Source organism: Amblyomma maculatum, chromosome 3 (assembly GCF_055883805.1).
Source record: "Amblyomma maculatum isolate TAMU_Amacu chromosome 3, ASM5588380v1, whole genome shotgun sequence".
NCBI classification, from domain to species: domain Eukaryota; kingdom Metazoa; phylum Arthropoda; class Arachnida; order Ixodida; family Ixodidae; genus Amblyomma; species Amblyomma maculatum.
Window position 1 is genome coordinate 50,011,162 of NC_139346.1, and position 27,069 is coordinate 50,038,230.

A 27,069-nucleotide genomic window follows, 5' to 3' on the forward strand; every position below is an offset into this window, starting at 1 on the left:
GCGCTTCGTCTTCGGTTTCTGCTCACGTTAAAAGATAATCCACATACAAGCACTACGCCAGTAGCGAAGCAGTCTCCGGATAGTCTTGTTCCATTATATTCAAGTGATGCTGGAGAGTCGCTGTCAACACGAAAGGACTTGCGGTGGTTCCGAAGGGAACTCGCTTCATTCGCCAAGTCTGTATCTCGCCTGGTGCTCCATTTGCATCCGGTTTTGCATGGTGCCACAGAAAGCGCAATGCATCTCTGACGTTCTCTCTGATCTCGATTTGCAAAAATGCCTTTGCAATGTCGGCTACCAAAGCTGTTTTGTGGCTTCTGAAATTTAGTAACAGTGCTACAAGGTCGGCTGTCAAATTCGGACCACTTTCGAGGTTTTGATTGAAGGCTTTCGCCTTCCGTACACGCGATGAAGCGTCAAAAACTACTCGCAATCCCGTTGTATTACTCGTCTCCCGAAAAACCGGCTGATGGGGCATGTAGTAGATAAGCTTCCCCTCTTGCTCTTTTTCTACTATCGGTTCAGCTATGCCTTCCATGCAATACTGTCTGATGACAGTGTCGTACTCCTCCAAGAGATGAGGTTTTCGAAGGTGGTTTGTCAGTTGTGACAAGCGTTTTTCACCAACTTCCGTGTTGTCACTTAAATCTATATCCTCCTTCCATGGAAGGGCTACCTCGTATCTAGAACCACTGCGCCTGATATTCTCTTCGAAGAATCAAGCAGCTTGTGCTCAGCACAGCTGTCATCATCCGTGATTCCGATCAACTCGAGAGTCCAGAATCGTCCCAAGCAGTTTGCAGTTTCTGTCTCGGCAAGTGATAAGCGAAGAGCAGTGATTTGCAAGCATTGCGAGTTACAAGTCTTGTACCCTACTGGGCCCTGAACACACCACCCGAAGGGTGTCTCTACTGCTCGCAGTTTTCCGTTCAGCTTCTTGTTTCTTCCCGTTACAAGTTCCCAGTAGTGCTCTGAGCCGATAAATAGGTCTACGTCACCTCTCTCGTTATCGCAGGTCATGTCAGCGGCAGTCAGCGATCCAAGTAATTTTTTAATCGTGAGGTCAGGGATCGGGGTCCTTTGCTCACAGATTATGTTGGTCTCAAGAATTTCGATCTGATACGTCTTCTTATTGTGCGCGGTTAGCGACACAAGGACTCTGTTTAAATCTCGTTCTGATTGGTGGCCGCTGAACACACCAACTTTCAGCGTTTCTTTTCAAACAATTTTAAAACCGAGTTTTGCAGATGCTTTCTCCGTAATGAATGACCGTTGGCTTCCGCTGTCAAAGAGAGCACGTAAGTAGAGGGCTTTATATTCGCCGGCACACAATATCGTTGCTGTTTGTAGTAGAACTTCTCGCGGTTTAGGTACCTCTGACGTCGACTGCAAGTTTACGGGGACAATCGTCACATAGTTCACATTTGCCTTGACTTTCGGATGTGTGAATAGCGGATCACACATGCTTGTCGCGTGTCGTCCTGCACAAATTGTGCATCTAATCTTGCTTCTGCACTCGCTAGCACGGTGACTCGGTTTCACGTATCTAAAGTAACGTCTTCCCGATCGTAGCATTTTCTTCTAATGGAATGCTAGCACAGCAAGCGGCAGTTTCGTGGTTACTCTCCTTGCAAAAGAAACAACAATTTGGTTTTGCGGTTTGGTGAAGTAGAGCTACTGATGATTTAAATTTGGTTCCAGCGCTATTCTTGTTATTCTCTGCTGGGCTGAACATCTTCGGCTTTGACACCTGCTGCTTCCTGCTTATACTTTGCTGCGAAACCAGGTTTTCTCAGCTTTGCACTTCAATCCTCAGAAAGTCAACGAGCTTGGTAAGTAATGACAGCGTACCCTTTGTAGCTGTTTCTCTTTCTGTTGACTCTCCCGGTGCGTCGCCGTCCCGCAGCGGAATTCCTTCTCCGGCCGGGCTCCATGTTATGGTTTCCGACGCTTCCTCCCTGTTTTTGCGCAGCTGTGCTTGGCGGCGCGCCAAAGATCACGCTACAGTTCAATGATATCTACCGCCTCGCTACGCGAAGGGCTGAAAAGTGAAAGTAGTATCGCTTTCGTAATATAAACGTCAGTGGGAATAGAAACTCGCCGAACAGCAGTAGCAACAGCAAAACGAGCAGCAGCAGAATCCCGACACCACACCTGAGTGCGGCCGCAGAGGACACTCGAAATTCGGAAGAGATCCCCCTGACCAACGCGGAGATTCTCAAGTCAAGGGCGGAGGCTTTCGGGCGCAGAGCATGGCTTCCAACAGTTGTTGGAAGCCGCCAACCGACGCCACCCTTCGAGCTCCTGCCGCAGCAGGAAGAGCTTCGGATCAAAGTTCAGGTCGGGGTACAAATTCAGAGCCGCGGAAAATTCCAGGGACCCAAGGAACCGGCGGAGTCCGAGCGGGGGCAGTAAAACCGTGAGTTTCAGCATTGAGGCACCCCAGGCTAAAGATGAGCAAAACGAAGAAAAAGATAAAGAAATCGAAAAGATTAGAAAGGAAGTAGGGGAACTGTGGGAGATAATTAGGAAAACAGCCAGGACCTCGACCAATTTAAATCACAGCCAAATTCCAGGTCACCCTCACCTCCACGGGCTCCCCCGTAAAACAAGTAGCCAAACCGACACCTCAAAAACCGACGCTAAAGGTGCCAATACCACCCGCCGCATCAGATATGGAAGAGCACCTCCTCCGCAGAAGCGGAGAGGCGGAAAAACAGATCCGCTGGCGGCAGTAGAACGTAGACTAGACGCCAAATACAGGGCGAGACTCGAGCGGCTCAAGACAGGCATGACCATCATCATAGGCGCCCTAAACCGAATTAAGGAACAGTCTAAAGATACAAAAACGCCTTTTGCTGCTATTACAGTATAGCAAACAGCGAGAGAAGAGATACGTGACCAATTCCAACATCGGGAGGACGCAAGCAAAGATTAATTCGATGGTATGGCAATAAAACTACCAAGGGCTCCTGCGCAAGCAAGCGTTAGGGCAACGCCACCTTGAACAAGCATTAGAAAAGCCTCTAGCCGTAGTCCTACAGAAAACCGGCAAATGAGTGATTAAATTATCAGGATATCAAACGTTTGCTAGCACCAGAGGAAAAAACCTCGGGTCACTACATTCGTCAAAGAGAACGTAACGGAAGTCGAAGACGAAATCATTTGTCGCGACATTAAGGCGGTTTAGCAGCGCAAATTTAGGTTCAGGGCATTACTCGGGAAAGCATTGAAGGCAGCTAGAGCCGAGGACCTGCTAATTGTAGGAGATTTGAACGCCTGCCACCAAGAGCGGGGATACAATAGGCAAGATTCGAAGGGCAGGCAGTTATGGAAACATTTTTACAAATTAAACCTCACCCGGCAAACAGACCCTGGCTGCCCAACCAGGGTGGGAAATAGTGTGAGCAATGACACAACCCCAGACTTAGCATTCACCAAAAACATAGAGGAGCTTAGGTGGAAGAACACAGAGCTCAACTTTGGGAGCAATCACTAAGTTCTCGAAATAACGCTTAAACAGCGAGTCAAAAACGAGAAAAAATACTCAGCGCAATCGAATGGGAGAAATTCAGACAAATTAGGTAATACTCAAAATTAGAAGAAAGGATTAAGAACATCGACGACTGGGCAGAAACTCTCATGCGCCGCATTAAATCTGCTACCATTACTCTAGAGGGGTATGATGCACTGAAAACAGTCGACAGGGAACTCCTACACATGTGGGAAGCAAAAAACGGTATGAAAAGATGCCTCCGCTGTTAGAGATGGAACCGAAACCTAAGGCCAAAAATAGCTGCAGGCACCATAAAGTAATTGAGGATTATGCAATATCACTCTGTTATTAAAACTGGTGTACCGTTAGCGATGAAAAAGAGGGCAACATGAGCTTTTCCAAGACGTGGAGCCTGTTACGATACCTTCTTGATTTTGAAAGTTCGAAAACACAATTGAACACAACAATAGCAAAGGCAAAACAAGCGTTCGAGGAGACGGACGCGGAACTAATATCTTAACAAGTACATACATATGTCGGCGATACAACATCGCTCCCTCTAATGCAATACGCGGGCGCTCCGAACGAGGCCCTCGACGCGTCCATCTCAGAAACAGAGGTTAGAGCCGATATCCTGAGGTTAAAGACGTGGTCAGCTCGCGGCCATTAAGGGGTAATAAACAAAATCCTAAGAAAGCTAGACGACGCCTTCATAACAGCACTCACCAGCTACATACAAGAATATGAGTAGCGGTCGTCTTCCCCAGCAGTGGAAAACTGCAAACGTTGTGCTAATTCTAAAACCTGGCGAACCACCTAAATTGAAAAACTCAGACCCATTTGGCTAGCCTGGTGCATTAGAAAGCTTATGAAACACATAATCCAAATAAGGCTAACAAATTTCATTGAGAACTCCTGCCTGTGGCCGCACGAGATGGTTGGGTTCCGACCGGGCCGCAGGACGTGATGCACCGTTTACAACAAGACATCACTGATTCGAAATCCAGAGACGCAAAGGTAATTTTAGCACTAGATCTAACAAAAGCATTTGACAGCGTAAAACACCAGGCAAATCTCGCGGGGCTGCAGGAATCAGGAATCAGGAGTCGGCGAGAGGACATTAGTTACATAAAGGACTTCCTGACAAACAGGACATAGCAACTTAAGTTTCAGGACGTAGAATCCCTCACTGTTCACCTGGGAAGTGAAGGAACGCCGCAAGGCTCGGTGCTCTCCCCCTTCCTCTTTAACATGGTGATGAGAGGCGTTCCTGCCGCTCTTAAGGTTATAAAACATCTAAAGTTCAGCATGTATCCATACGACATTAATCTACGGCTGAACAATGGCAGCGACGGCAGCCTAGATGAACGCCTAAAGGCGGCAGCGGACACCGTCGTGTCCTACGCGGCCGAAAAGGGTCTCACGTGCTCCCGGCAAAAATTCGAACTTCTCGTATATTACCCAAAGTCAATGAGGTGCAAGGGCGACTTTGCCTTCGCAATTAATGTTGATGGCTAAACTATTTTAAGAGTCCAGCAAATCAGAATCTTCGAATCTTTTTGTTCAATAGGGCGGATATAACAACGGAACGATAAAAAAAAACCACTACGTACTCAACGCAACTAACAAGGATGTTTAGGAGGATTGCACTAAAAGACAGAGGCATCAAAGAAAGACGCCTATTTGAGACTGATGCAGGCGTACAAATAAGCCAAAAATGCTATGCCACACCGTTGCTCCACATCAGGACCAATGGAAAAGATCGCGCGCTGCGTCATGAGGGCGCTGGATCTACCCATCTCCTCCTCTCTGGAATGCCTGATACAAACGTGAGTGCATATTAGCTGAACGGAATTTGCTGAAGTGGTGAGAATTGCACAACAAGAGAGATTAAATAGGACAAGCATGGGTCAAGCCATCTTAGAATTAGTGGGTCAAAAAACAGATAGGGGCACAGCCAATAAAGTTGCCCTCCCTCCAAAATATTGCGAGAACATCATTGTCCATCCCCCCCCCCCCCCTTAGCATGCACTCAAAAACCACAAGAAGAAAAGGGCAAAGAGAGACGACACACTGATTAAAAGAGCAAAGGGATTCAGAGTAAACGAAATCGCCTACGTAGACACTGCAAGCGGCTGATCAGGGGCGGCAGTCGCCGCGGTAGTCGTTGGTAGCGGCGCACCAGTCGTCTCCGACACCATCCGAAGAAGAAATATAGACACGTCTGAAGAGGTCGCAATGGCGCTCGCTTGCGTCGGAACGAAGGTTAGATTGATCTTTGGCGACAATAAAACTGCTATCTAGAATATCGAAAAATGCAGGGTCTCGAAGAAGCACCCGAATTCTAAAAACTGCAGCTAAAATCGATCGCAAAATCACCCTAATTTGAGTCCCAGCCCACACGTCCGTCCCCGGCAGCGAGGCGGCCTATGATTTAGCCCGAGATCTCTACTTCCGGGCAAACGTGCTGCCGCTCGACTGTAAGGTGATGGACGAACGTTTGCAAACCTATAAAAAAATCATCGAAAATCATAGATTAGCAAGACGTCTTACGCCACCACCAGATCCTAGCTTAAATAATAAAGTGGCCATAACCTTTCGGCGATTAGAAACCCTGTCTGGTTGTTTCACACCCAGATGACAGGAAAAATGATAAATGTAAATCGGATCCTCGCTTAAATAATAAAGAGGCCATGGCCTGGCGGCGATTACAAGCCGGAAATTTTCCAAACCCTGTCTGGTTGTTTCACACCCAGTAAATCACAGGAAAAAGCGAGGGGGACCCTCGGCCATATACTTTAGGTATGCCCTGAGCACACCGGGCGCTAGGGACAGCATTAAACGTCGAGAAGCCTGGGAAACCATACAGCGAAGTGAAGTCCCCGCTGACCAGCAAAGCGCCGTCCGCCTGGCGGCTGAGGCCGCGAATAACAATGTATATTCGCCAGTCCTTAGTTGCGGAGGTTCCAGCCCCGTTCCTCAGGCCTGCCTGTCAGGAGCGAGGAGCAGCGGGCGTGCTGAATCGGTGGAAAATAATGTTTTAATCATCATCATATGCATATACGAAGCTGACCCTACAGGGCGTCAATTCCGGGCGTCCGTGCTCCCTTTCATTTGCCGCTTCCACGAGACCGCACCACACAGCAAACAGAAGTAGACCCAGAAGTCTAGGCGGCGTTAGTGCAGCAGCAACCAGCGGCGTTTGAATCTGATTTACAATACATAAAAGGCGCAGTATCTGTCACAATTCTCCGTGTAAACATGTACCATGCCATAAAGGAACGGAGGAAGGTGAAACAGTAGTCCCCTTTTTTACTCGAAGCATCATTCACAGCCACATTCGCAACAAATGCGTAGCAGAACGCAGCACACAAGCATTCACCTTTCGCCACTTTAGTCGCTAAAGTGTCTAGCATTTTGTTTCTGGTAATATTCAGGATCTATGCTCTCATAAAGTAAGAAAACCGTAAAAGAAGTCCCTACAAACTGAGTTTTTGTTCTGTTAATTTATTTAATGATCACGGCTGCGTAGCAATTGTGACGTTAATAAACAAGATGACTTGAAATCGCATTCTTCGCGAGGCGCTTACAATTGGAGTTGTTACCATCCAAAAAGCCTGCACTACACAGCCGCCAACCATCCAAATCTTTGTTGCTTTTCAACAGCCGCAGGAATTCGGGCTTGTAACCGTGATTGTTGCGCACGAACCGTATTTTTGTTACTTTGTTTTTTGTGCTCGGTATCATGAAACGTGACTTTCTCGCATTCTTCTTAGCGCGAGATGCCCCGAGATTTGTCTCAAATTATCTCAGACAATCATAACTGCTGCCATAATATTCAAGAGTTTTCTAGTGTCTGTTGCCTCGTTTATCTAGATGTCTTTTCGGCGACGTCAAATTGAGAACTGCCGATTGCAGCGGGCATTCTCTGTTCGACGACAAGGTAGTACGTTTATTCCTATCGGCACCTCCTAGATATTTAGAACTTTTTCTGGATAAAGGCAGCCCAATAATGAGTTCCTTCCAGTGCTACACCTGCCTCGTCGTTTATGAGTTTGTGGCCTACGGCAGTGTCGCCACCACGTAAAAATGCTACGAAGCAAATTCCCTTTGCCTAACACTAATTAAACTTTATTTCAAAACCATCAACTTTTTCTGGCTTGTGGCGCTACTGTAAAATATAGAAAAATATCTTCTAACTCCAGACGGTGATGAATTAAAACATGTTTATTTTTTATTATTTTAAATTTAGATCATTCTCGGTTTTTACCTAATTACTAGATTATTTTGGCTAAGCGCACCGATATATAAACAAATTTTTCTTTGAAGTCAAGCATTGGAGGCGAAACACCTCAACATTTCAAGAGAATTTTCGCTGAGTTTTTTCAGTCCCAGAAATAGCAGAGAATCTGCTAAAAGATGCCATGACGTTCGGTGCATTTCTTAACCACTAAATCCATTTATTTGAGGAGAAAAGCTGATGGAATGGACCAAGGTCACCTGTTTATTTACCTACAAAAAACTACGTAAGAAAAAACAATTCGGCTAAATAGAAATTAAACATTACCCTAAGTACTGCTATAATCATTTCAATAATTCTGCGCCTTATATGTAGCAATCCTCTGAATCAATTGGTCATGGAATCAGCTAAGCGTAACTATGCAGTAATATAAGGCAATGAAATCAACACTTCGACTTGACTAGTACCCTGAGGAGTGAATTAAAAAAATTAAGCTGCAATTTTATCAACTGCATTCTCTTCACGTCCTTGTAGGATAACTTGTAGATTAAATAGCAGCAATATGTCCAAAATGGACAGTCACGCAGATATCAAACGTTGCTCATTTCCAGCTTAAGGGTTTCAGGCGGTCAGAAAATAACTGAGCGCTATGCGACCCTAACGGCAGTGTAAAACAGCGCGCCTCTCTTGGCGTGTTCGGTAATTTAAAAGCTAGTTTACACCTAGAACATGTGGGCTTTAAAGCACCATTTGATGCCACAGAAACCCCATTTTTCCTCAAGAAGCACTCAGAAACCGAAAAGAGCACACCACCTCATTGCACCAACTTTCATCATATTGTACCGCATCAGACGCAAAATATGCTTCCGCCAAGTGTTTCTGACCACGGATTGATGTCATTGTGAAATTTTCAAGCGTAGACGTGCGCGAGCGCAACTGAAGCCTGCCGCATTCTTTATGCCCCTCGAAAAATGGCCGCTGCCTCTTCACCCAATCCCATTGATGTATATGGGGGACCGCCACAAAAGGAGCTTTATATAACCTATTTGGGTTCCCCATAACCGAGTGCGGGTGCGTTTAGGTTTAGATTTATAGTTTGTTCCCTTGCGATTACCTATCTGGTATTTAGTTGTGCGTCCTGTGGGATGGCCAGCCTGCTTTCCAATCCAGCATGCTGCGCCATTTCCGTATATTTGAGTACGCGCTCTCCTCTCCCACGACCTTCGAAGTATCGCCTAGTTGCTCGATGGTAGACATTTCAAGTCAGCTCGTGGGACGCTTCGCTTTCATTGAAGGCTGCGTGGGCCGGTTTCAACATTTCAGAATTTTTCTCCTCTCTGCCTCTGGTTTAGTATTTCAAAAAGGTGCTGTTGGAGGTGTTCGCAATCTTCGTGAGGAGGAAAAGAGCAGGACTCCTCCTTTAGTTCACGGTGCAGCTGCCTAACGTGTCCGTCCTTGCATACGTTGAAGAAATGAAGCGCCTTTTTCGTCGGGACGACCCTGCGATGAGCGGGGAGAAAAAGGTGACACTTCTGTTGCGAGATGTAAAGGAGTCTCTTCTTTCCTGCTCGCTAGGAACCTGCCAAAAACCATTGAGGTATTCATCACGGAAACATTCAACATCGAAGCTATCCTCGACACCCGCCATCAACAATACAACCGTCCAGTACAAGCCTGGGCTGCTTGCCCGCACACTACGTTCAATGCTGACAATGACTGGCGGGAGCTTATGCGTGAAGTGGTACCGGAGGAACTGCTGCGATTCCTGCCATCACACATGAAACCTCAATTAGCGTCGGTCACGGACGTCGTCCGTGCTAAAGTTAAGGAGGCATTGGGTGTTCCTCAAGGGAAATCCCTGACGGCTGCAACGAAAGAAGTCACTGGGATGAAATATGCGGGTGCGTTGTCCCGGTACTGCGTTCCGACGAGACCCGCCAAGTCACGAAAAAACCGCTGCAGAACGAGAACCCTTGGTCCGCGCCCGCCAAACATACGAACAAATACCTAGCCTTAGGTAGTGCGACGCCTGGAGGACTGCGAACCGGTCATCATGCTTCCACTGCGGTGAAGCAGGCCCCATTCTACGCCACTGCCAGTACCGACAAATTGGCCCCCGCGGATTTGAAGTCCCCGCCCCACTACCTGCCCTGGTGACCGACCACAAGAAATCGAGAACTAGAGAACTATCTGCGTAGCGGTGAGTTTGTGCCACCAAGCTGTCGGTCCAGATCCCCATCGCCAAACAGGGTCGGCTTTGCGTCGCCAGGCTGTAACTACGATTACAGTATGCGAGGAATGTCCGGAAGCTCCCGTAGGGGGAACTAAAGGTAGCACCCTTTGGAGGTGAGGTTGCTTTACGGCGAAAGCACGAAGATCCTCCACCACCGAGGACGAGTGAAGGCGCTTCTACGAATACACTGCTGCTACACACGACGAGGACATCGGCGACCATGCGACGAAACGTTAAAATAACACCACCGCCCGGTTAAATGATAACGATGTGCCCTGGCCGCGATCTGAGCAAACGACATAGTAGAGATCGTACACCGAAGCCAACGTGCAGTTCGAGGACACGAACAAGTGACCTCGCCGTTGCTGTCAACGGTCGCACGTTTACTGCCCTAGTAGACACCGGAGCCGACTATTCTGTCATCAGTGAAACTTTCGCCGCCAAGTTCAAGAATATGGCGACTACTTGGGATGGGTCTCTGATCCGCACTGCTGGGGGCAACCTTACTACGCCTTCAGGACGATGCACCGGAAGAGTAAGAATGAATTAACGAACTTATCCTACCAGTTTGTGGTCCTGCGGCAATGTTTCCGCGACGTGATTCTGGGCATGGTGTTTCTGAGCGAACATGGGGCGATAATCTACCTTCGCTCAAAAGTCATCTGGCTGTTGATGGAAAACGCCATACCTTCCATGATGTCGTCTACGCACCACATCGCTATGAACGTCCTTGACAGACTTGACCGTTTCGCCTCGATGTAGTGTCGTCGCCTGCTTAGGCAGCGCTGATATCTAAACTGCCTAAGGCGTCGTCGAAGGAAGCCCCCACTTAGCCTTGGAGCGCGGACTAGGAATAGCAAGGGGCGTCACTCTTCTCCTTCTTGGAAAGCTGAAGTGCTGGTCAAGAACTTCACTGAATACCCAGTCCCTCACTAGGTGTCACGTACTGGTTACAAGTCCGGTATAGCCCTAAACGAAGAGGTTGCACCTTAAGGAAACTTTTCATTAGGCTGAATTGTGCCCGTAAAAAGAACTAAGCGAATCGGCGGCGGCGATAACAGCAAACGCACTCGTCGGTCATCGAACTAGATTGCCCATTTCACACGTCAGTCCTCATGGTAGAAAAAAATACCGCACGATAGAGGACAAGGAAGTAGACACAACACGGAGCCTCGTATGTAGGTCAGACGGGCGATGCATCAACGATCGCCTCAGAGAACATGGATCGTCCGTTGCGAACATTGTGCCCAAAAGCAACTTGGCGCTGCATTGTGAATCTGGTCTCAATTGTGTTCCACGTTTTGAACAGTGCGTCATTTTTAAATGCTACCCTGAAAATATACCAGGGGAATCATTAACGCCCCTATCATCGCCCGCAAATTGTCTTCATGTGCAAGCATACCTTCTGTTTTGTTGTCGCGGCACCAGTTGGCCTGTCGTAACTCTTAATGATGAGCATGGCATTTTTTCGTGTTGACGTCGTGGCTCTTCTTCTTCCTTCCTGCGCACCTGTCGCTCAGTTTATTCATATGCACGCTTTGAATACGTTCAGTTGTTAGTCATCGCTCGTGTTGTGTCTACTTCCTTGTTCCGTCTTCTGCGCAAACGTCTTCTACCATGATCAGTCACCTCCTCGCCAGCAAAACACCTTGATGCGTCACCGCTCGTTTTAAATGCTGCCACGACAGATCGAGATAAAACCGCAATCTGCGATTAGCATACACTGCAACATGTAGAAACACGCGTGAAAGGCTACTAGCTTCGAGATGCTTCTCAGCGCATCTTGAGTGAAAAAGACAATGATAAAGCTACGTCTCGCGACAAAAGAAATGAACAAAGAATACATAATCTATTCGTGCGCTGCAATCGCAGTGATAAGACCTCATGCCGGTAGGTGTACAAAAAAAAAATACTGTTTTCAATAGTTCGCGGCACTAAAGATGCGTCAGTTTTATGAAGCACTTCTTGCGGACAAGCATCTAGCACCGAAAATGTAACCGTAATCTTTGAAAAAACCTCGACATGTTTACAAATATCAGTGCACATTTTTGCCCGCGAACATCTACTAATTTCTTGCTTACTTCGTTTGTCGCGCCTGTTATATATATTGTTGATATTTTTTGGCAGCTACCTGTCAATACGGCGACGATTTTTTTGCAAGCGAGTTGAATCTAGAAGATGAGTGCAAGAGAGCTACCTGTGTTGCGCATGAGAGAAAAGTGATTGTTGAAACGTGAGTACCATTCAAAGCTTACGGAATAAAAGAAGCGGCTCTAAAAGCCGTGATATACTTCATGGTTCCAGTGAAATACTAACCTAAACAACTGCCGCTTAATTCAAACTTCTCGTCAGCTCTTTGAAGTGCTGACATTTTACTGCATGTTAACTCACAGGTATAAGTACAATATGAAGTTGTCGCATATTTGCAGTGTCGACCTGAAATTGCGTTAAGGAACATTCCACGCAAATATTCTTCGAGCCTGAAAACGATTCTTACTAGGCTTTAAATTCCCAAACATATTGTTACGGACGAGCAAGGAAGAAGAAGCGGGCAGGAGCGCTAGTGCTACGCCCGCTAACATATATTCACTAAAGCGTCATTTCACGGTCATATAACATCTTCTACCTGTTCTCATTTCTCCTGTTTTAATCGGCTTAATTGTCACATCGTAACATTTGATTGGAGGTGCAGAGTACTTCATCATCATCCCCTTATCCTCGCCCGGAGCTTCGGTGCCCAGCGCGACTTTTAGCGCCGTCGGTTGAAAGTTAGGAGGCATCGCATGGCCCCAGCCTGCCCGACCCAGCAAGACCTTGCCGTTCCTCCACCTCGTCCCGCGACCCGACCACAAGACACGACGAAAGAGAGACTGACGCGAGACGCCAAAAATTACCACAAGACACAAGAGGAGCCCCGACCGACCATATGTGACGCCACTGACCAGACGTACCGCCTAAAGACCACACGCCCCAAGACACCGCTGCACTTAAGACATCTTCCCCTGCCTATGCCTCGCGGCGCGTGCCTTGGCCACCGCCATAGAGTCGTGGCAACGTGGCGCCCGAGAGTGTCCGCGGCAAAGGTTCATCGGGAATCATCGTGTCGGCAAGGCGTTCAATTCTTCCGTCTTGCTCTTCTTTTTCAAGCATCCAGACACGCCCATCATCATGCCATGGAATCATCAACATCGATAAACTTCCTCGTCCACGATAGGGACGATCGCTCGTTGGCCCCGGGTCATGTTACGCATGAGCAAGAAAGAAGAAGCAGGCAGTGGCGCGTGCAGGATCGCTTGGGCTAGGTTAACTAACATATTAATTAAAACGTCATTTCACGGTCATCTAACATCTTCTCCCTTGTCTCTGTTCTCCTGTTTTTTTATCTGCTTGCCGCATCGTAACAATATTCTCGCACGGCCTAACGCTTCACAATGCTGCTTCTTTGTCCTACGCTGGAAAGATGCACTTCTGTTAAGTTTCAGACGTACCAGGACAGCAAAACCACTCGTTTTTTGTGTCCAAATATTCAATGGTTTGTGACGGTTGAACGTTTTGAAAAGAAAAGTAAAGGACGAAGCGCACCGGTTAATCGGTGTGTTGGAAGCAAAGTAAATGGGAATTCAGTTTACAGGAAAAGAAAGGTCCAGTGTCTCTCATACTTTATCAGTGGATACCTGAGTAGTGAAAGCGGAAAGATAGAAAGAGTTATGTAGTGCAGGGTTATTGAGCAATATCGACAACCTGGGAATTTTTAGCGTGCACTGGCATTGCACAGCACATCGATGACCTCCGCGAGGGTAGATCGTATAAACGTTATTGGTTTTTAAAATCTAGATAGGCGGCAGAGCCCCCTCATTTCCTATGAGAGGAGCCCGCGCAACGGTGTCCTTCCTTACAAGTAGTGTGCAAGTGCCTGGATGCCAGCCTGTTAGCGGCACTAGTGAACTTTAGTTGATCTTATAGTGATATGCTCGAGATAAGCTGTTGCCGGTAAGTGCCACCTCTGGGGTGGGAGGATATGTTTAAGTGGAACAGGTAATACATGAAGGAAATCGGCTGGCTTGCCGCATAGTCGGCTGGAGGCGGAGAAAATGTAGGGAAAACATCCGTGCATGTCTATCAAATGTGGGAGTTACGGGTTTGTAGCCACCGCCAGAATGTTGATTGCATTACGGATACTGTTAGCAGGAGGCGTACATCTGTCTATAGAAGTGATAGTATTCAAAAATGTCTCTCAAGTTTAGCAGACTCTCCCCATCGACGGAGGGGACGTGCTGCTGTTCCGGCCTGAGCGTAAGATCTCGTGCGATGGCATGTGCCTTCTCGCTCGGCTTCATCTAAACGCAGCCGCCGGTGGTTGGAATTGCACTGTGGTACTCGGGCACAGTACTCGCACATCTTCTCGCCTTTTGGCGAAGAACAGAGGGAAGTGGAAAGGAACGAAAACTGGTTTTGCACCATTTGAGGTTATTGAAAGGGCAGAAATAGCATAACGACATAGGGCACTAGTGTGTTTCGGGAAATAAATTATTGTGGCAGTCAGTGACCTTTACTATAAAAGTCTCAATCACCAGTATTTAATAGAGGGTAAAATAAAGTGCCCATTTTGCATATAGCGATACCCAGATGTATCGCATGAACGAAGATGAAATGGTCAAAAACTTTGGTCCATAAAAAAAATTGGTGGTTTAACTCTTTCCCTACCGCGCCCATTGAGTATCGTTAGCCCGCTATGAATTCCTGCGCCGATTTTCAACCGTTCCGCGTCGCTCACGGACACGCTATAATATCTAGTGTGTAGTCGAATAACTCATGTTTAGAATTTGGTGCTGTTTACATTTCTGCCGCGAACTACCTATTTCTTAGCGTGCTCCGAACACACGGCAGCGTCTCAGTCGTATGCGAGAATGGCGGCATCCGCGTCGACGACGCGCGCTTCGACACGTCGCGAATCTGATAATGACGCACTATCTACCATCAATTCTATCGATGACCCAAGCAGAAGCGACTCTGAAGATGCTGTCAATTATCGCCAGAATTCAGTTTCGACCCTGCTGACAACGGAAACCAGCCCGGAGCACCGGCGGCCGCACTCCTGCCCACTACCCTACTGAAAAATCCTGTGTAAAATTCGTACAGGAAATTGTATACAGGTTTACTGTACAGGATCTTGGATACAGGATTGGGGGCTATTTCAGCAAATTCATGTACTGCCCTGGAAAGTCCGGAATGAAACCGCGCGGAGCTTTGTTACCGGAATGGCCTATATGGTGGATCGCCCTCGTTTCCGGAAAGAAACGCATCGCCAGGGTGGAAAAAGCATGCAACAATATAAAATAAAACGACTACATTTAAAATAATAAATAAGATAAAAAAATTTTACTACCGATTGTGGAATCGAACCTCGGTCCATCTGGTCTTCAGACGGGCACCTTAACCCCTACTCTACGGCGGATTTTTTTTTATTGCATGGAAAAACTTCCGTAAAAAGGAATAACTCCACTTACTTAAACATGTCCATGTCTAAAGTTACCGGGCTGCTTACTACGAGCCCGTCATATCCTCAGCCCGACAATGCACAATCATCAGAACATCAAAAGTCTGGGAGACATACACATGCGTCTAGATACGGCATCCAGTTTGGAGGTTCTTCACGTGCAGCATATACACTTCTCACCAAAGCACACTGCTCCCGAAACACGGATTTCGACGATCTTGGTGGCTCTGCATGCCTGTCGATCATGCGGCTTTTCCAAAGGCTGAACAGTCCCATCAACGCAAATAGATCGTAAGGCACGACAGAGTTTTTGTCAGGAGGCAAAAATCTAATTGTATAAGGCGTAATTTCAATATCCTTTTTAAGAGTTCTTTGTAGTATGTCCCAAAAGAACATAGCATCACGGCACAGAATAAAGCAGTGATCAATTGTCTCAGGCACGTTACAGAGACGACAATTTACCAACCAGGGCACAAACATCTCCTTATTCTGAAGAAATGTCTTGACAGGCAACGTCGCTGTATGTAATTTGAAAAAGAACGTTTTTGCAGCTGCCTGAATGCGCATTTGCCTAACACGCTTTAGAACAGTGGTGTCCAAAAACCCCAGATAAGGCTGCGATACAACGGTGTAGGGAACAAAGACTCAGTGAGAGCCTGGGTCATCTGCTTTCTCGAGAGGCTATACAGGTAATCTACAGAGAAACGCACAGTGAGAAAATTGAAAGTGTCAGCAACCTCCTTAAGGAATCCCCATAAACGCCCCTCACGAGCCTGCCCAGTTGGTGCGAATAAGTAAGGCAAATGTGGACTAAGGCACCTAATGAGCACAGTTACAAGAAACGGATGGTTTGCCGATTTGAAAAAGAAAAAACGGGAGACAAGTTGATGCACAAACAAGTGAACAAGGCCCACCCCACCAGACTCTAAGGGAAGAAACAAGTTGTCACGCCGCATGGGCTCCCATTGAGAGCGCCACACAAATATTGCAAATATTCTGTGTATAACTTGTACTTTGCTCCTCGCACAATGCAGGACTTGAAGGACATACGCAAGCTTTACAAACAAAAATATGTTACAGACCTGTGCCCTAGCAAACACTGAGAGTTCCCTACCCATCCAAGCCTGCGTTTGTCTCCGCATAGGTACGATTTGTGAATCCCAGTAGGCTGCGCTGTTACGAACTTGGTGCAGCGGAACCCCTAGGTACTGAAGAGTACTACAGGCCCAGCATATGCCACCAAACTGGCTTGGTCTAGTGCCCCAGTGTCCCAACCAAAAACCTTTGGATTTATCTAAATTAAGGGCCGCGCCTGATACATCGCAGAACTGTTCAGTCAAGTGTAAAGCCTCAAGTACACTCTTTTTGTCAGAACAAAAGAGGGCGATATCGTCCGCGTAAGCTAAAATCTTAACTTCACACTGAGTTAGAGAGAAACCACGGATGGCTGCACTGTTAATTATACTGAGACAGAGGGGTTCCAGATATAAGCCAAACAACAGTGGAGACAGTGGACATCCTTGACGAACAGAGGATTCCAGTGGTATTGGTTTCGTTAGCTCCTGATTAACAATTAGTCTTGTATACGAGTTCATATAGCACAGCCTTATGCCTTTGAGCAAAACGTCACCAATGTTTGCATTCTCCAAGACCGCGAACAAGAAATTGTGCCGAACTTTATCAAACGCCTTCGCCAGGTCAATTTGAATCAGAGCTACTTGGCCTGTCTCATCTGATACTGTCTCGATTACTGAACGTGCAAAATGTATGTGTGTTTGAATACTGCGCCCTCTGATACCACATACCTGATGCGAACCTATCAAGTCCATGATAACCAGCTGCAAACGAGAACAAAGGACCTTGGCAAAAATTTTGCAATCAACATTACAGAGGGAAATTGGACGATATCCTTCAACAGTTTTCAACCGATTAGTATCTTTGCTTTTGGGTATTAATATTGTGTAGCCTGAATAGAAAGTGGGAGGCAGGAAACCCACATCATAAGATGCTTCGAATACTTCCATCAAAACAGGCGTTAGGCAAGGCGAAAATGTTTTATAAAATTCGCTAGTAATACCATCTGGGCCAGGAGATTTCTGGTTCTGAAGGTCTGAAATGGCTGATTTAATTTCTTCCAAAGTGATGGTTCCCTCTACTACAGCACATTTCTCATCGTCTAGTCGAGGAAAGTTCTCAAGTAAGGAATTATAATCGAAACCCTGATTTGGATCTTTACAACCGCCGAACAGCTTTCGATAATAATCATAGAAAGCAGCAAGAATACTAGGAGCATCCCTATATGTGCAACCACCATACTGAATTTCCAATATTTCCTTCGTAAGAGCATTCTCTCTTTCATCACTGAGGGCCCGACGTGAAGGTTGCTCGTCAAGAAACCTTCGAGTCCTAGATCTTATTAGGGCCCCCTTGTATCTCTCCGTCGCAATTTGTTGAAGCTCTGCCTTTACGTTATTAATTTCTTCAACATAGGCACCCGGGCTAACCCTCTCTAGCTCATGTAGCTCAGTTAGAGTGCGCCCAAGCTCACGAAGGTGATGTCTCTTTAGGAACGCGATTCTTGCAGAGGCTTCAATTGCTAAGTTTTTGGTTTCCTGTTTGAACAAGTCCCATTTTTGTAAAACTGACAGATCATGGCGTGACCATATGTCTTTCAAACAAGTAGGTACAGCACGCTTAAAGATTTCATCTGAGAGCAGACAGTTATTCATTTTCCACAGTTCCCACCGAGGGTGAAGTATCTGCCGACTGTATCTCCCTGCCTGAAGAGACACCATACAATGGTCACTGAAGAAGATGGGCCGCATCCAGTAACCAAAAAAATTTGCTAACATGTCTGCAGAAACATAAATTCTGTCAAGGCGGGCATTAGAGAAGAACTGAAAATGAGTGAAATGAATACTGTCGCCTTTTTCCTGCCCCACATCTACAAGGTTATATTCACAAGCCAAATCGTTAAGTAATGCAGCACTACGGTCATATCTCTTACATAATGCTGATCGATCCTCATCCCTACAAACACAATTAAACTCTCCCAACAACATAATTTTGCGATCTGTGCACAAATGATTAACTAATGAAAGAAAAAAATGCCTTCTGCCTCGCTGTTTCACAGGGGCGTAAACACAAATAATTCGCCACTGCACACCTGAGATTGTGAGGTCAAAGCATATAAGTCGTCCCTCGCCATCTATGCAATAAGACATGGCTGTCATCTCTAGTGTTTTGGCCAGGAATAGCATACACCCTCCGGACAAGCCTCTAGCGTGGCTAACAATAATGTTATATTCCGGCAAAAACGGCTCAAGAGCAGCTTCCGTCTCTTCATCGGAGGACAACTTTGTTTCCTGAATTGCTGCTACAGACACACTCCATTTCTTTAACAGATGTCTTAACTGCTGCTGTCTCCGACGATTACGCATACCCCTGACGTTAAGGGTAGCGACTTGATATGCTGCGACTCTAGCCGTTTTTGGTACTAGTCCTTTTAAGCATCATCCCCTGGAATGGGGTAGCCCGCCTGCAAATTGGCGGCCTTTCGGGCAGACATCGCCCTCCTCTTTAAAGTCACCCTTCCTGTGGCCTCTACACAGTGTACCTTCTGGCCAGCACCATCGATACACACCTCATCATCTGCGGGACGCTTCAAAGGCACTGTGTTGTCCATGTCCTCCTCTGGGACACTCAAGGCTTCGGCCCACGAACCTGATTGGAGCACATCGCTCGCTGCAACACTGACAGCCGACAGAGAACCGGACGCACCAGAGATCGGTGCCACAGAAGGCTCACTGTTACCCTCCAACGACGAAGGAGAATCAATGACGAAGGAGGATAGGCGAGCATCCACTGGCAGTATCTTCCCCATTGATTCCACAGGAGGCATATCCAGACGTCCTTCAATGACAGGTGGTTCTTGGGCAGCAAAAGCAGCACTCTGAGTGGCACTCACAGGCGGGCCCAGGTCCGGCGGTTTTGGCTCTGGAGACGCTGGTTCTTGGTGGCCAGTCACTGCAGATTCTTCTGAGTTGGTGTAAAGTGCAGAAGGCTTCTGGTCCCCATCAATTTGAGGTTCACGACCTAACTCACCAGTTACATCAACAACCTCTGACACATCCATGATATGTTCGGACGCCACGTCATCTTCTCGTGACCACTGGCCTTGACGCAGTCTATCGGCATAACTTAATACACAGTTCTCCACAGTATGGCCAAAGCGCCGGCACTGGGTGCATCGAGGCGTTCGGCACTGACGCCGTACATGACCTACACGGCTGCATCGAAGACACAGTGGAGGTCTCCCTGAGATAAGCACTAATGCCTGCACCCCATAAACATTAAGAGTGTGAGGAATTGTACTTGCGGACACTCCGTCCTTGAGCGTGAGGGAGATTTCACGGTTCGCCGTTTCCATGTGCTCCATCACTGGGCACCGCCACTTTTCACGCTCCACAGATTGAATCGTTCCATAACCCTCGAAAGCTTCCACAATCCTCCGGTGCTCCATATAGCGGGGAAGTCAAAGGAGCTTAACCTTGACGTTCTTTGTATCCGGGTCGAACACCATGCACCGAAGTCCTTTCACAGGGAACTCTGCTTTGTTAATTAGCTTCTGCTTTTAAGAACTACTCTCGCAGGTAACCATCCACACGTGGCTCATTTGGTACTGACCAATGCACAAAATTTCCCGGAGGTCCAAAATCTGTGCAAGTGCGTCTCGAAAGTCAGGTGCTTGGTACGGGCGGCCCTTAAGGTCGGCATGCAGGAAAGCGGTATTAAGGATAACATTACCGGTGGGCAGGCGTGGAAGGACAACTTTGTACGTTTCGGTAGTGTCCTGAGGAGTCGAAAGACCTCGGCCAACGGCCGATGCGCTGTTTCCAGTAAGCAACATTTTCAGGCTCAGCCGCCCAGAACGCCCTTCTTCTTACTCTACGGCGGATAATGGTAACAGCGGTTATTACTCAGTATATGTAGCTACTTTTGCTCTTTCGTACTTGTATATTTTCCTTGGCAGTAGAATTTGTGGCCGTAATTCACCGATCGCCCTTTAAACACGCTGAATATTTTTGCAGGCTATCACGAGGGTTCACAAATATGCCGTATCTTTATAATGCGCCGCTTTATTGAAGGCAAACTTCAAGATATCATAATTTGCTAGTGCTGATGTGTTTTTCGTCGTCTACGAACGCTTGTAAGTTTTCCTACATACAGAGATATCCGGTGCAACCAATACTTGTAATTGGTTCACGTGCTACCAGCGGAGCATCGATGTCAAGGAATACACTTCCGACTGAGTGGTTTCAATACGTAAACATTCGAGAACGCGTCGCCCGGTGTGCGGCTATCTGCGCATCTTACGATGGTCAGCGATGTTTCTTTATTTTTTCTCGAACAGTTTTTTGTCATCGCTAGCGAAACGATACGTTCGTGTTGTAGGCGGCAGATCTTCAGTCGCAGATATGAAGACGCACCGCAAGATCGTCCGAGCTGCAGCGACTGTTGAACGCGCAAAAGCGACGCGACGCGCGTATATGCTTGCTAGCGCACACTTCGACGGCTTCGCATTTTCGAGGTATTTGGGAAACGAAGCGTGCCCTTTATATACAGAACAGTTGTATAGTGTGCTTGGTATCATGCTTATTTAGTGCGCTGGCGTGTCCGGCATGGTCATTCTGGTTGAGCTTCGTCGATCGGCCCGACTTCTGTTCAGAAGCGGAATACTCTGTCCGGTATCAGTTCCAGAAATGACGCGTTCGTCCGGTTTCTGGTGAATTGATACAGGCTGAACACTACATAACACCACTACATTTGAAAAAGAAAAAAACAGAAAAGAAAAAAGAAAAAGAAACAAAAATAAAAAGAAACAAAAAGAAAATAGAAAAGTAAAAAAAAGTACATATGATTCGAACTTTGGTCTTTTCAGCCAGCAAGCACGCACATTAACCACTACACCACAGCAGCACACGGAGACGGTGGTTATTTGTCTGCTTATGTAGCCGAGATTGCGCTTTTGTAGTTTGTGTATTTTTGTAGCGTGTAGAATTTGTGGTCGTAATTGAACGATCGCCCTTAAATACACTGCATCTTTTTCCTGGCTATCACGAAGGGTTATCCGTGTCCCGCATCTTTACAATGTATCGCTTTCTTGCAGACAAACCTCCGAATGTCACAATTTACTAGTGCTGATGTGTTTTGTCATCGTCTTCGAACGCATGCAATTTTTGCTACATATAGATATATGCGGAGCAGCAACACTTGTAATACTGCTTGTTTTAGCTTCACCTGCTGCCAGCGGAGCCGCGACGTCAATGAATTTACTTCTGACCAAGTGTTTTGCATGCGTAAACACTCGAGGAAGCGACTCCCAATGTCCGGCTGACCTGTGCGTATTTCGATGGTCAGCGATGTTTCATTTATTCTCGAGCGTATTTTATCCGCGCTAACGAAGCGCTACGTTCTTGCTTGTACTTTCGCGTTGAAGGTGGCAGATCTTCAGTCGCAGGTTATGAAGATGCACCGAAAGTTCGTACAAGCTGCAGCGACTGTTGCACACGCAAAAACAAAACGCGATGCATGTATGTACTTGCTAGCGCGCACATCCACGGCTTCATATCTTCTAGGTATGTACGAAACAACGCGTACTCCACATATACAGAAAAGTTTTAACGTATATTATGTATGGTTTCATGCTTATTTAGCGTGAAGGCATGTTCCGACGTGGTCATCCTAGCTGAGCTTCACGATCCGCCCGAGTTGTACTGAGAAGCGGAAATACTCTGTAGCGTATCAGTTTCATTCATATCGGATTTGTCCGGTTTCTGTTAAACCGGACATTACCTGTCCCGTATACAAGCTCAATACAGGACTGGTCCGCCCTGTATCATATTCACTCCGGACTGGGATGTCATGTATAAAATGCGTACTGGAAACTGTCTGCCCTGTAATAACTCGATACCGGACTGGATCGTCCGGACTGAGTTTCATAGCGGACATGCCCTGTCCGATATAAACCCGTTTAAGCTTCATACAGGACTGGCCCGCCCTATTTCATATCCATACCGGACTGGGATTTCATGTATAAGATGCACACTGGAAATGGTGTGCCCTGTATTAACTCTATACCGGACTGGACCATCCGTATTGAGATTCATACCGGACATGACCTGTCCGATATAAACCCTTTTAAGCTTCATACAGGACTGGTCACACCGGTATCAATTTCATATGGGATAATACAGGATCGGTTAAAACCCGTTTGTCGCGATACGGGATTTTTCACTAGGGTAACGATGACTTCGCGAGCAAATTTCGAGCATTTCAGCGTCGCTCATGGACACGCTACGCCATCTAGCCTTTAGTGAGGTAACTGAAGCTTAGATTGTATTGCTGTTCACATTTTTTTCCCGCGAGGTGGCTATTTTTGAACGTGCTCCTTACATTCGCGAATTCTGTGGTGTGCATATCGGCCTCTACGCGTGCTTGGCTGGAGCGCGGACAACACGAAGTTGGCCGAGTAGCCCTGGGGTGTCACGGGCGAGTTGCCATTGAGGCAATCCAGGGTGACCTCGGCTGGTCGTCGTTCGAAGCTAGAGAGGCAAGCAGCAAAATTGCATTCGAGGAATGGCTCCGGATATTACCCGACTCACGATGGGCACGACGAGTGTTTCGGTACCTCCACTTTAAGGGAACCAGAACGCGATGGTGCTCCCGGGTACAGCGGTTGCACTCCAAGTACAGTCTCCTTGAAAATTCCACCCAAGAGAACGAGCTAACTGACCGCAAGAGCGGACGCGCGGTGGGGACCCGGGTGCAAGCAGCAGAGACCGGCCGCTGGTAATCCACTATGGAAACCAAATCAACGCTCCAGATGTACCGCACGCACAAGCAGGCAATTGCACCAGAACTCCTGTACGACAACAGCGGGGGTAGTGCCCTTCTTTTCGAGGCGCGAGCCGGAGCTCTGCGCACACTCGTGTACCACCGGCGCTTCGATGATTCCGCAGAGGTACAAGCCGCCGCCTGCAGAGCCTGCGGGAGACATGAGGAGCTCCTAGAACACCTGGTGCTCCACTGCTGCGGGTTGTCTCCTCGACACCCTTTTGCGCCCATTGGGCTTCAAGGCGGGCGACAAAAGCGACGCAGTATTTCCACCACAGTGGTGGCAACAGTGGTGGCAAATAACTCGGCGATGACCACCAAACGACTGAACATCGCACTCAGTGACTGCCACAGTGTGTGTGTGAGTGTGTGTGTGCAAGTGTGTGAATTTGTGCCATTGTGTGTTTTGTGCGACAATGTGTATGCGTGTTTTGACTGTTTTGTATTTTTTTTTACAGTTTTTCGGTCTGATCCGGGGCACCCCATTGATCTCACGATACGAAGGGAATGACCTCAGACTCATCATCATCATCACTTAGAACGCAGCAATGTCGGAGTCCATGCGGGAATGACGGCATGACGACGCGTTATCCGTATCGACGACGACGCGCGTTTCGAAATGTAGCAAATCTCACGATTCCGCACTGTGAACAACCGATTTTATCGATGACTAAAGCAACAGTGACTCTGAAGATACTGCCTTATTGTCAGAATTAAGTTGCGACCCCCATGCTCATGGAATCCAGCCCGGAACATCGGTGGCCACACTTTGTTGGTCTGATTTGCATGCGTCTGGGACTGGTCTGGATATTTTGTTTGTATTGTTGGTGTCATTTATCTCATTCCCAGCATGCCAACAAGATTTGGGCACGATATCTTGCCTCCCGCAAAACAGGGAGTGGCATTGTGCCAAGAGGGGAACCGGGGATTTGTTTCGGCATGGCGCTCCGCAGCGGCCCTCGTTGATTCCTTATTATGCATCAAGGACGCTATTGAGTATTGCACTTTAATTTTTGCACAGGGAGGGGCCAATATAATGCTCTACAATTTTCTATGTCCTAAATGTTGAAAAATTTTTGTTGTTTCATTTACAAGTGCATTTCTTCAAATTTTGCTCAATTGGTTTCTAAAATCTGTTTTTTGGTAAATTATATTGTGTATTACAACCCACAACTTCATATTCAAAGTTGTATGCCTAAAACGCAAATCTATTTAGCTTTATTTTCGAGTATTGTATAAAATTTTAGACATATCATACGTTTACAGAAATAAAATCTACTGAAACTTGCAAAAAACGGCCATTTTGCCCATGGCAGGGAAAAAGTTAAAATGCCTTCAGTGTATTGAATAATTTTGATGAATGCAAAAGATTATTTTAGTGAATAAAGCTGAACGTTACGTCGCAGGAAATAGCCAGAAAAGCAAACCCTTGAAGTCATCTGAACATCCTAGCTTTGTGTACGCCATACCAATACGTGCACAATTTAGCATCACCAGGTTAAAAAAACTCACGCCTGATTATATAAAAAAGGGAAGCTGCATCATCTCTGGAATTTTACTAAGTTACGGCATCGAATGCTTATTGGTAGTAGTTTGAGGTGGTAAGATATTGTCACGACTCGAGCCACAGGGAGCCGTGAAGGTACACGTAGACGAGGACCCGAGAATAAGGTCGGCTTCTAGTTCCGATCACAGAGTCCAGCACCAGCGCGCCTCTCGATCCAACAACCGCTTCGTCGTCGTCGCCACCAAGCACGGCAGTCGCGCGGCGCTAGGCATGTGGCATTATCCCCCCCCCCTCCCCGTGAAAGAAAAACATCGTCCCGATGACAAGGGAAGAGGAGAAAAAAATTAGGTTTGAGGTGAATTGCGGAATAACTCAAGGTCTCACTTGCCGAAAGCGCTGAGTCACGCGAAAAGTACGGATTTAAGCGCACCACATGCACAAATTCAGGCCGCTGACGCCGAACACTGATGGTCACAGTTCCATCTGGAACAACTTCGTAATTAACGCTGTTTAAGCGGCGCAAGACTTTATAAGGCCCGAAATACCGGTGGAGCAGTTTCCCGCACAAGCCTTTGTGGCGCACGGGGGTCGACACCCACACTTGATACCCTGGTTCGTAGTGGACTTCCCTGTGCCGAAGGTTATAGTGTCGACCGTCGATGGCATGCTGCTCCTTGATGTGCAAGCGGGCCAGCTGACGGGCTTGCTCGGCCTGTTCTGCGAAATGGGCGGCATCAGGTTCGACCACTTCATTCCCACACGGGAGCATAGCGTACAACATCGTGCGGGCCTGCCTGCCATATACGAGAAGGAACGGCCTAAACATCGTGGTTTCCTGCGGTGCCGTATTGTAGGCGAAGGTGACATACAGCAGGCTCTCGTCCCACATTTTATATTCAACGTCGATGTACGTTGAGATCATGTCCGGCAAAGTTTTGTTGAGTCGTTCCGTTAGGCCAATTGTCTGAGGGTGATATGCTGTGTCTGTGCGATGCTCGGTATGGCTGAGAGTTAAGGTGTCCCGCCGTAGCCGAGCTGTAAACTCCTTTCCTCGGTCAGTAATGATGGCCGACGGTGCACGGTGTCTGAGCACAATGTCGTTCATAAAGAATCGAGCAACTTCGCCGGCAGTACCTCGGGCAAGGGCCTTCGTTTCAGCGTAGCGGGTTAAGTAGTCTGTGGCGTCTACGACCCACTTGTGTCCGTTCGAGGATAAAGGAAAGGGGCCTAAAAGGTCCATGTCCACTTGCTCGAAGGGTTTGAGGGGTGGTTCCATAAATTGTAACATGCCGGATGGCTTGAGCGCGGGTTTTTTTCGCCGCTGGCATTGTCGACAAGTCTGTACGTAATGTCTAAGAGTTAAAGTGTCCCTGAGAGTTAAGGTGTCCCGCCGTAGCCGAGCTGTAAACGGCTTTCCTCGGTCAGTAATGATGGCCGATGGTGCACGGTGTCTGAGCACAATGTCGTTTATACAGAATCGAGCAACTTCGCCGGCAGTACCTCGGGCAAGGGCCTTCGTTTCACGTAGCTGGTTAAGTAGCCTGTGGCGACTTCGATTCACTTGTGTCCGTTCGAGGATAAAGGTAATGGGCCAAAAAGGCTGGCATTGTCGACAAGTCCGTACATAACGTCTAACTCTCGGAGAAAGATGTGGCAAGTAATAGTTCTGCTGGACTCCGTTTAGGGTGCGTGTAAAGCCACGATGACCAGAAGTTGGTTCGTCGTGGTAGGCCAGGAGAATTTCGTGCCTTAGATCAGCCGGTTTTTCTAGCAGGTATGTTTTTGCACTCGAAGTAGAATTCTTTTTATAAAGCACCCCATTGTGGAGGCAATACGACAACAGCCCCCGAGCAAGATACCGGGGTAATTTAGGGTTCCCACCTTCAAGATGATCAATAATTAGTCGTAGCTCGGCGTCAGCACGCTATTTGGAAACGATGTCGGGCGTAGTGACTGCTTCAAGGAAACTATCGTCGTCAGTGGCATCTGACGAAAGAGGGCCGACGGGCGCACGGGACAGGCTATCAGCATCGGTGTGGTTTCGGCCAGATTTATAAATGACATCGAAATCGAACTCATGCAGGTGCAGTGCCCAACGTGCTAAGCGGCCACAAGGATCCTTTAAGTTTTTCAGCCAACACAACGAGTGATGGTCAGTGATGACACGAAACGGTCGGCCATAAAGGTACGGGCGGAACTT

The 27,069-nt window shown here is 47.4% G+C and overlaps 1 protein-coding gene across 1 annotated transcript in view; it reads left to right on the forward strand.

Annotated features, from left to right (window-relative positions):
• Nucleotides 1-27,069, forward strand: part of LOC146194724 (uncharacterized) — a 233,092-nt gene that overhangs the window by 154,204 nt on the left and 51,819 nt on the right. Inside the window, exon 3 of the mRNA XM_084596625.1 lies at nt 12,097-12,202. Coding sequence (XP_084452751.1) covers nt 12,097-12,202 — 106 coding nt within the window. The remainder of the gene's footprint in view (nt 1-12,096; nt 12,203-27,069) is intronic.